The sequence below is a fragment of the Marmota marmota genome, unplaced genomic scaffold (assembly GCF_001458135.2).
Source record: "Marmota marmota marmota unplaced genomic scaffold, marMar, whole genome shotgun sequence".
NCBI lineage: Eukaryota > Metazoa > Chordata > Mammalia > Rodentia > Sciuridae > Marmota > Marmota marmota.
Genome location: NW_026000174.1, coordinates 58313762 through 58323903, shown reverse-complemented (window position 1 = coordinate 58323903; position 10142 = coordinate 58313762). Strand labels below are relative to the sequence as shown.

At 36.7% G+C, this 10142-nt stretch overlaps 1 protein-coding gene across 1 annotated transcript; it reads left to right on the top strand.

Annotated features, from left to right (window-relative positions):
* Window positions 1-9204: 9204 nt before the first annotated feature.
* Window positions 9205-10142, top strand: LOC107135212 (olfactory receptor 5W2-like). Its single transcript, XM_015477130.1, is given in 2 exon segments — window positions 9205-9514; window positions 9517-10142. Coding segments are annotated over 2 exon segments (930 nt in total). The 5' UTR covers window positions 9205-9210.

The window sequence follows — 10142 nt, the reverse complement described above, 5'->3', positions numbered from 1 at the left end:
ATATATATATATATATATATATATATATATATATATATATATTTATATAGGACTGGGTATGCAGCACAGTAGTAAAGCACCTCTGAGTTCAATTCCCAGTACCAAATGGAAAACACACACACACACACACACACACACACACACTTTTCCAAAAATAAAAAAATGTATTAATGCCATTGAACTTCCTGATGATAAGTGTTTTCTACACTCAAAAATATTAAACTTGTTTTACTATATTGTCATAAAAGGAGCATGGAGGGTGATACAGAGTTTACCATTCAAGACCTCTTCTCTGATTTTATATAAACTTTCAGTTATAAGATGGACTGACTGTGCTGGGGGATATGCTGGGAAGTGCTATATGTGCTATTATATTGGGTCCATGAGATAAACCCAGCCTAATTCCCTCTTAAGATTGGGAGCCATCTTGTCAAACATTACAGAAAGTTCATTTCTGTTTTCTGTAAAATGCTAGGATTACTATTTGGCCTGGCCATATTTTGATGTTTTAAACTTTCTTGGAAAGCCTGCTAGTGCCTTAAACTCATTCATGCCTGGCTTTCCCTGGCCAGACAACAACCATCACTGAAACCCCAGCAGTGCCTCATAAATTCTGGTGTTGGGATCTGAATTTATTCCCCAACTTGAAATGTTGAGCCATGTAGATCATTAACCTACTATCTGCTTTTACATTATGCTTGTCAAAATCCTGTTAGCTGTAAGTTCTCAAAACACCCACTTTGCAACTTTTTGTGCTATAAAACCTCTTTCCTGGAGAGCTAGGATGCTGATCTCTAGCCCCTGTTGAGAGAGACAACTGCTGATCAGCTCTTTGTGTACACAAATACAAGCTTGCTTTAATTTGATTTAAAATTGGAGTTGGTGGTCTTTTCTTTGCATTGGGACTCAACACATATACTAATGTGTAACAACAAAGCCCATAATTATGTACAACTAAGATGAACCAATAAAAATGTGGAAAGAAAAAAAAGATTTACTGAATGTTATCTATCCCAAAACATCATAGTAATTGAGCAATTTATAAAAATATGCAATTTTGACAGGATATTTGTCTTGCATTAATGACCTAACAGAGCTGAAAATAAATGAATAATATTATTGCGTCTCTTAAGTACTTGTTTTGTACAACCTTAATCCAGATAGTTGCTTCTTTTTTTATTTTTTGGTTTGTTTTTCTTTTAAGAAAGGAATAAAGAAGAAAGTGACCTTAATGAAAGACTTTGGATTTTGAAGGAAGACAGATATGATTTTAGTTTGTATGCAGTGATTACTTATTAATTTTATGACAATAATCAGACCTTCATTTTTTTCATCTCTTAAATCGGGCTTTAGTAAAATCTGTATCTGTCAGTTATATAGAGATATATCTGATATTGCTCAATAGAGTTTCTATAATGATACCGTTTTAGTTTTGATATGAGAAGTCCCTCTAAAGTTAATGTGTGAGACAGGCAAGTATATTCAGAGGTGAAATAGTTAGATTATGATAGTTGTAATGCAAACAGTGGATTAATCCACTGTCAAGGATTCACTGGGATTCAATATAGGCAGGTAGGTTATGGTTCGAGGAGATGGTTCACTGAGGGTATGCTTTGGGGTGTGTATGTTCTTGCTGGTGAGAAGAGAGCTTTCTCTGCTTCCTACTTGCCATGTCCTGAGCTGCTTTCTTCTGCCCAGCCTTCTGCCATAATGTTCCATCCTAATGTTCCGCCTCAACTTAGGCCCAGAGATATGGAGTCAAATCTTTCTAGACTGAGACCTCTGAAAACACAAGACAAAATAAACACTTTCCCTCCTCTACATTGTAGTTGCCAGGTCTTTTTCTTATAGTGACAAAAAAGCTAAAGCTCATACTAGGTCAACCATAAAGGACTAACCTCCTGATGATAAAAGACAGATAAATGATATTGTTCATAGCATCAGATCATGAAACAGTCTTCAAGCTGTAACTCCTGTCTGTTAGTTGTGGTACTAGGGGGTAAAACCAGAGGTGTTCTACCTCTGAATGACATCCCTAGCCAATACTGATGCAAGTTGTAAGTAAGTTGCATAGGTTGGTCTTGAACTTATGATTCTCTTGTCTCAGACTCCCAGGTCACTGGGATTACAAGTAAAGGACTGTTCACCTAGCTAGTCAAAATCCAGTTGAAGATTCTAGCCTTAGATCATGTTTATGTATCTCTGTCCAGTCACCCTAGGAGTTAGTACTCCTGACTCTGCCTTCCTTTTTGTTTAGAGCTTAGTAGAGGCTTCTCCAAGACCACCCCCCCCCCGAAATCATATCATCACCTGAATAAGCTGCTTGCCCCAAAATACACTAGAAACTTTATTCCCACATTCTTAAAAAGTGAGTTCATTAATTAATCCCAGAGCACTTTTTTATATTACCCATTGGGATCCAATCTCAAGGGCCATGGTTGGAATAGCAGGTTAAAAGGAATCAATATATATCTGTTGTAATAAATCCATGCATTTCAGAGAATATTTTTAATTGTTTTTCAACTTTCTAATGCTGGTTCAATACATATTTTGCTCTATGCTCTAGCTAGAACCATATATAAACTCATAAGCTGACACACATACTAATGAATTTTTCTGCTCGGGTTCCTTTCTGCATGACCACAGTTTTATCTCTTCTTGCTTAAGTAAATTCTGCTTTGTTTACTTTTCCCTTCCATGATTATCCATGAATATTATCCTTCAAAATTTATGAGACAAGAACCTAGAGGAAATTGGTGAAGCATGGAGTCTAGTCTCATGTCAAAAGTCCAGTTTCACTAAAACTAGTATTTCAAAGATAGAAAATTAACCCAACCTAGTGACCTGTTGGTGGCTGTATTGAAAGATACAAAGCAGTTTCAACCTCTCTTCCCACACAGAGAGAGACAATCAGCCTGTGCAGTCAGGTGATGCAGGTTATTTCAGATGACTCCTTTGCAGTCCCTGAGATTAGGAATAGGGTCCAAGTTGCCCCAGAGTGAGGCAAACAGAGCAACCTGAGGTCTCATATAGAATTCACTCTATGCTTGTCCACCAAAAAAAAAAAAAAAAAAAGTTGCCCTAACAAATTTTGATGCTAAATGTACTCAAATCCATGGCACACAATCCATGTTTTCCAGAACCCTGGACAATACATACAGATATAAAAAAAAACAAAAACTATGAAGGAGAAGCATTAAGTATCAGATGAGCACACCAAGCACCACACCAGGTGCTCATATGTTTATCCCAGGAAATACACCTGGAATAGATACCTTGCTTGGAAAGACCCTGAAAAAAAAATCTGTTGGAGAATTTTGGCATAAATAAGAATGATACAGTTTGTATTGAAGAAAGAAGCAAAAGGGGGTCCTAACAACCTCCTACCCTATGTGATACATGTGTACAAGGTAGTCCAAACTCTCCAGAGAATATAATAAAGTAAAATTTTACTCTGTATGGATTTCCAGTTTTCCCTGCACCATTTGTTGAAGCACCTGTCTGTTGTCGAATGTATGTTCATGGCACTTTTATAGACTATGAAATAAGAATATTTATTTGGGTTTTTCTCTTTGTCTTTATTCTGTTCCATTGTTCTTCATATTTGCTTTGGTACCAATACCGTGACTGTATTTATTACTGTAGTTCTGTAGTATAATTTAAGGTCTTAGATGTTTCCAGCTTCACTTTTCTCATTATGGATTGCTTTGGCTGTTTGGGACCTCTTGTTCTTGCAAGTAAATTCATGACTGCTTTTTCTATTTCTATGGAGAACATCGCTGCATAATGGCTCAATGCCTCACTTTGAATTCCTGCTGTAGTGGTGAGTGCCTATAATTGTACTGGGAGGCTCATGCAGGAGAATACCAAGTTCAACCCAGTACATGGTGATGTAGACACTGTCTCAATATGAGAAGAGTTGAAAAATGCAGCTTAGTGTTAGAATGCCCCTCGGTTAAATCTGCAGTTTTGCCCTCACTGTTGTTTCCTACTGATCTTGTCTAGTTTCATTATATTGAAAATATTTTTCTGAGAAGATAATATTATTTTACGGAAGATAGTAGACCATCTTTGTACCAATCTCCAAGCAAGAGGTTGTGCTATTATGTCTCCTAAATTCAGAATCTCATAGTATTGCCAAAAGTTGGATCCTTGTCCCTAATGCCAATTTAATAAGATGGACACAGTTTTGAGAAAAAGGAAAATGAAGGTTTATTGGTTTGCTAGCAAAGGAGAAACACAGGGGACTTCTGTCCCAAAGTATGTATTTCTACCCATTTGGTGGAATAAGGAGATTTTGAAAGAATTCATCAAAGGTTGCATTCCAGGTGTATTCTGGTAAGGGGTCCTGGGATCTTCTGATGGTATGATAGATAATCACTTCTTAGATCCTCTGGAAGATATTTCCCTCCTGTGGTAGGTAAATTCAAGGACAATTGACTAGGGTAAAAAGTAATAATACTGTCTCCCTAATCTTGTGAAGGAGGTGGAGAGGGAAGAAGAAAGAAAAAAAAATTAATACCAATAAAAACAAACAAAACATCTTTTTAAAAAAATAAACTTCAGAGCAAAAACAGCAATATTCAAAGGGTGAGTAGACCTCTGTTACATTTCCCCACTGTCAATTTCTACCTTCCATTTCTGTGGAAAGATGGATGACAGATATCTCCAAGCTGTTTCCTGCTGAGAGTGGGAGATGGAAGGCTTATTTATTGTTGTCATTCTTTAATCCTGTGTTTAATTGCGTAGTTGCAAAGGGAAGAACAGCAACAGAAAAGTAAATGGAAAGATACATACACAGAGGCAATGATGAATATAATAGTAAGAATGAGGTGGAGGAGACCTAGTAAAATACACTGAATCCCTCTTGGTATCCAGGAGAAGAAGCCAGAGAATCAATCAATTGGGCCTTTTTACATCACTTACAAAAATGTTGTATGGTGGTCAAGAGTTTATTGTAGGCAGGTTGCTTGTTGCCTGATCTTTTCAATACCAGTCTCCACTTGTGAAGAGGTGTAAACATAAATTCAGCAGGGGATGAGGTTGTAGCTCAGTTGTAGAGTACTTGCCTAGCACATGTGAGGCCTTGGGTTTGATCCTCAGCACTATATGAAGATAAATAAATAAAATAAAGGTCTTAAAATAGATAAATAATAGCTATAGCACAAACTCCCCCTTGCTCATCTAACAGACAGTCAAAAGCCAGGCAGTTATCTAAAACTACTTTGGCCAAGGAGTTCAGGGAGGTTTGTCAATTTGAAAGGGATAGAGCTATTTCATTGGCCAGTGTGATCAAAGTTTTGGACAGATTTTGGAGGACCCAAGGATGGGCCCCAACACCCCATCAGGGTAATAAAGTATAGCCAAAGAAATATTTACATCCATCAGGAATCCCCCTGGGAGGTCCATGGCCAACTTAGTAAAGATGTTTATAGAGCTTATCCAATGGGCAGATACATTTAAGGACTGAATTGAGAATGTTGTTGCTAAATTTTTAAAATAATATACAGTGGGAGTTGTAAAGTTTCTAAGGCATTCAGTAGCCCATGATTATTAATTTTAAAAACACATGTCCTGTAGCAGCACAGAAGACCAGTTTTTTTTTTTTTTTTTTTTAATAAACAGAAATCCAGTGGGTCCCTAATTAGAAAGTAGTCCCCAACTTTAAACTATCCTATGCATTCCACCCAGGAGTAATCTGGGAATAATCTGGGAAGGATAATCAGTTACTGCTGTAATTTTCTCTATAAAAAGTTGGGTAACTTTTTGTACACACAGAGGTAGTCATTCTTGTTAATGAGGGGGTCTCATTTTAAGATGCTCTGGAATTTGTATTCTCCTGTAGACCAGGTCTTTGTATTTGAGGCAATACAAGGAAGAGTGAGACAGGGAACACCGGAAACAGCATCATCTGGATAATGCATAACTGGAATCCAATAAATTATGGTGTGGGCTTGAAGGTCCCATGTTGGTGTCCAGTCTGCATCTGGGATTCAAATAAAGTTTGTAACTGGATATACAAAGGGGTCACCATGGTCCACAGAGGATTAGGCCCTGGGAAGATGAATTCAGCAATCAACAACTGCATGAGTTGAGAGGGTCAAGTTCTGTGCTATTCTGACCAAACTGTTGTCCTCCCTAGAGAGGGAACAGGAGAAAAAATAACAATAAAAACATAAAATTTCTCATTGTGATTTCCTGAGCAGGTATTTTAAGTCCCCTATGGGTTGTCATGTTTGTGTGGGAAAGGTAGCTTCAGGTAAGTCTCTTGGGAACTTCTTCATTCTAGTGTGGAGGGCCCAGGTTTTTATTTCAGCAAGCTTTAGAGAGGTGTGAGTTGTCAGAAGCACATCATAACATCCTGTTCATTTCTCTCCCAGTTGTTGCTCTGGTCCCTGTTTTTCCCCAGCCTCAAGTAGCACCTGGTCCCCAGACTGGAAGGGATAAACAGTGACTTCAAATTAAAGGCAGCCTGAAAGAAGCATACTCATGCAACATTAGTTAATATTCGAATGATCTGATGTACAGATTGTTTGAGTCTAGTTTCTCCTGCTCTCACCACATATTCCCCTTTTCCCTGGGGTGCTAAAGGGTCTCCCATACACTATTTCTTAGGGGTTTAATTTGAGCCCACTTCTGAGGCCACCCATGTTTGGAGGAGAGCAATTGGCAATACCTTATCCCACTGCAGATGGATTTGTTGGCATAATTTAGCCACTTTTTTTAAAGGTGTGGTTTATTTTCTCTGTTTATCCTGTAGATTGGGTTCTCCAGGATTCATGCAGTTTCCATTGAATATCTAGTTTCAGTGCCTTGTTTCTCATGTACATATAATCTGAATTCCTTTTTTTTAAGTCAGGTAGGCCCAGAGCAGGGGTTGTCATAAGGCTATGTTTTAATTTTTCAAAAGCAGCTTGACATTCTAGGATCCAGAAAAGGTTCTATTTCTGTCCCTTTCAATGCTCATACAAGAGTTTTGCTGTTAGTCCAAAATTAGGGTCCAAATATGGCAGAATCCGGACATTCCCAGGATCCATGTAATTGCCTCTGCTTCCGGGATTCTTCAGCTTCAATATAGTCAATTTTCCATCTGACATCAACTTCAGGTTCCTTGGCTAATTTGGAATATCAGATAGGTGAATTGTAGTGTGTAAATTTGAGCATTTTTAGTGGACACCTTATATCCACATGAGGCTAATTGGTTCTGTAGCGTAATAGTATTTGAAAGACAATGTTCATAGTCTAGATTGGCTATAAGCAGTCCATCCACATATTGTCAAAGGGTTCCTTGATCCAGCTGTAACCCTCGCAAGTCTTTTGCCAGAATCTCATTAAACAAAGTGGGAGAGTTCTGAAAACCCCGAGGAAGGACAGTCCAACAATACTGGGTAGTAACTTTGGTATTTGTGCAGTTATTCAATAGAAAACAGCAATTGTATGTCCTTTCCAGGGGGATACAAAAAAATGTTCTGCAAATGGAGAGTACACAGCCTTACAAATATAGCCAAATTCACAGATGTGCTTGCTTTAAAGGGTGAATTGTATAGTATATGAATTATATCTCAATAAAAAGCATTTAGATGGTGAAGGACAGTGCTACAAAAATGAAAGAAAAGATGAATAACAGAAAGAAATTGGAAATTATTCAACAAGGTGATGTTAGTTTTACTGATTCTGCTTCAGCTGGACAAGGATAATGCCCATTATATTTTATAATGTAAATTATGCACATTCTATGTATTCCTAAGGACAAATTCACTTGCATTTATCATCTGACATAAACCCTTCTGTGAATATTTTCAAGATTTCATTTCAACATTTACTAAAGATGTTCATGTATTCACAAGGGGCAACACAGAACCAGAAACGTAATTACATGGTTGTATAATTTCAAAACCTGAGGGAAGTGGCTTCATAATGTTTAAGTCCCAAATGCTGCCTGTTATAATACAATGATACTGCTCAATACTCAATTATCAAAGAACGGCTCATCTGAGGTAAGATCCTGAGTTTCCAAACTTAAAACTGTAGGTTAAAAATTTGACCTCTTTGGAAAAAAATGGGAGTTTTGTAAATGAATTGCTTTATGACCTCTTATGTAGTTTCATGAATTCTGAAGTCTAAAATGATTAAAAATAATCTATTCTTAGAACCAGATAACTCTAAGTGAACTTGATAGCATTGACAAAATAATATTACATTTATTTTATTTATATATAGTATGATAAGCAAGCCTTTATTTTATCAATGAGTAGGGATACAAAGGAGTGTAAGGTTTTTAAAAATTTGTTTGATCACTTAATTAATTGATCATAGAAGCCCCACAGTAAAAAGAAAGCATATAAATAAAAAAAATATACACATATTTATTCTCCACTGTTCACTTAGTGCAATTAATAATCATACACAATTGCACAAAGATTACATATTCATAAATGCACATATACTTTTAAGAATTCTATGTATGTATAAACTATTAATTGTCCCTCATCCTGTTTTCAATTTTTAAATAAATATGTACTTTAAAAATCTTATATAATGTAAGTTTATGTGTTAAACTATGAGGTTTCCATCATTTCTGTTTGAGAATTATGTTTTCAATGATCAGGAGGACTTCCCCTTTCTCTTTTAATCATATCTAAAATTGGGTAGTGAGCCTTATGTCAAAAGGAAAGGAAAGAACACTTACATTGTGTTTCATCAAATACTAAAGAGCACATAGACCAAGCATAGTATTCATTGTTTCTAGAACTCACACAATGGTCTTTAAAACCAATCACTAGATTTGATCTTGTAAAAATCGCAACTTCTTTTACATCTAGATAGCAAATATTTAATTCTTTGTATCAATGCCTAATCTTCATAGAAAATCTAAGACTATGTTTATGAAGTATTATTTTAAAGATTGACTGAAATTTGAGTGTATCAAATTTATTTCACACAAAAAAAATTAAAAATAAGATTCAGAGATATTAAATATGTAGAAAGTCATATACCTAATGAATTACAAAATTTCTTTCCTGTCATCTATTTATGTCTTACTGTCAAAAGCATGCCATATCTTTTTGTAGAGTAGAACACAGGTCTTTATATTTTTCTTAGCATAAAAATTTACAGATACAAATTGTGTTCCATCCTATTTATATAGTGCTGGTAAAAAATAATTGAATAAATATTTATCATGTTTGACCATCTAGACAAAAGAGAAGAATGGACAAGAAAAATTGTTCATCCTTTAATTCATTCAATTTCTTGGGAATTACTAGTAATGCTGACCTCAAAGTGGCCCTTTTCCTCATGTTTCTCATGGTTTACCTCATTAATCTTCTGGCAAACCTTGGTATGATCTTCTTAATCAGAGTGGATCCCCAGCTTCACACACCAATGTACTTTTTCCTCAGCCACCTCTCTTTCTGTGACCTCTGCTATTCCACAGCAGTTGGGCCCAAGATGCTGGGCGACATATTTTCCAAGAACAAATCAATTCCGTTCTTTGCATGTGCTGTTCAGTTCTTGACCTCTGTATCTTTGCAGATTCTGAGTGTCTGCTGCTGACAGTGATGGCCTTTGATAGGTACAAGGCCATCAGCAACCCCTTGCGCTATGCAGTAGACATGTCCACTAAGGTGTGTTCACTGTTTATGGCTGGGGTTTACCTCATAGGCCTGGCAGATGCTTTGATACACACGACATTAACATTCTGCTTATGTTTCTGTGGGTCTAAGGAGATTAATCATTTCTTCTGTGATTTACCTCCACTTTTCCTCCTTTCCTGTTCTGACATACAAGTCAATGAGCTGGTCTTATTCACGATTTTTGGATTCATTGAACTGAGTACCATTTCTGGAGTCCTGGTCTCTTACGGCTACATCATCTCATCAGTCTTAAAGATCCGCTCTGCTGAGGGGAGGCTCAAAGCTTTCTCCACCTGCACCTCCCACCTAACTGCAGTTGCAGTTTTCCAGGGCACCATGCTCTTTATGTATTGCCGGCCAAGTTCTTCCTACTCTTTAGATCAAGATAAAATGAGCTCATTGTTCTACACTCTTGTCATTCCCATGTTGAACTCTATCATTTATAGTTTATGAAACAAGGATGTGAAAGAGGCCCTACAAAAACTTAAAAGCAAAAGGTGGTTTTAA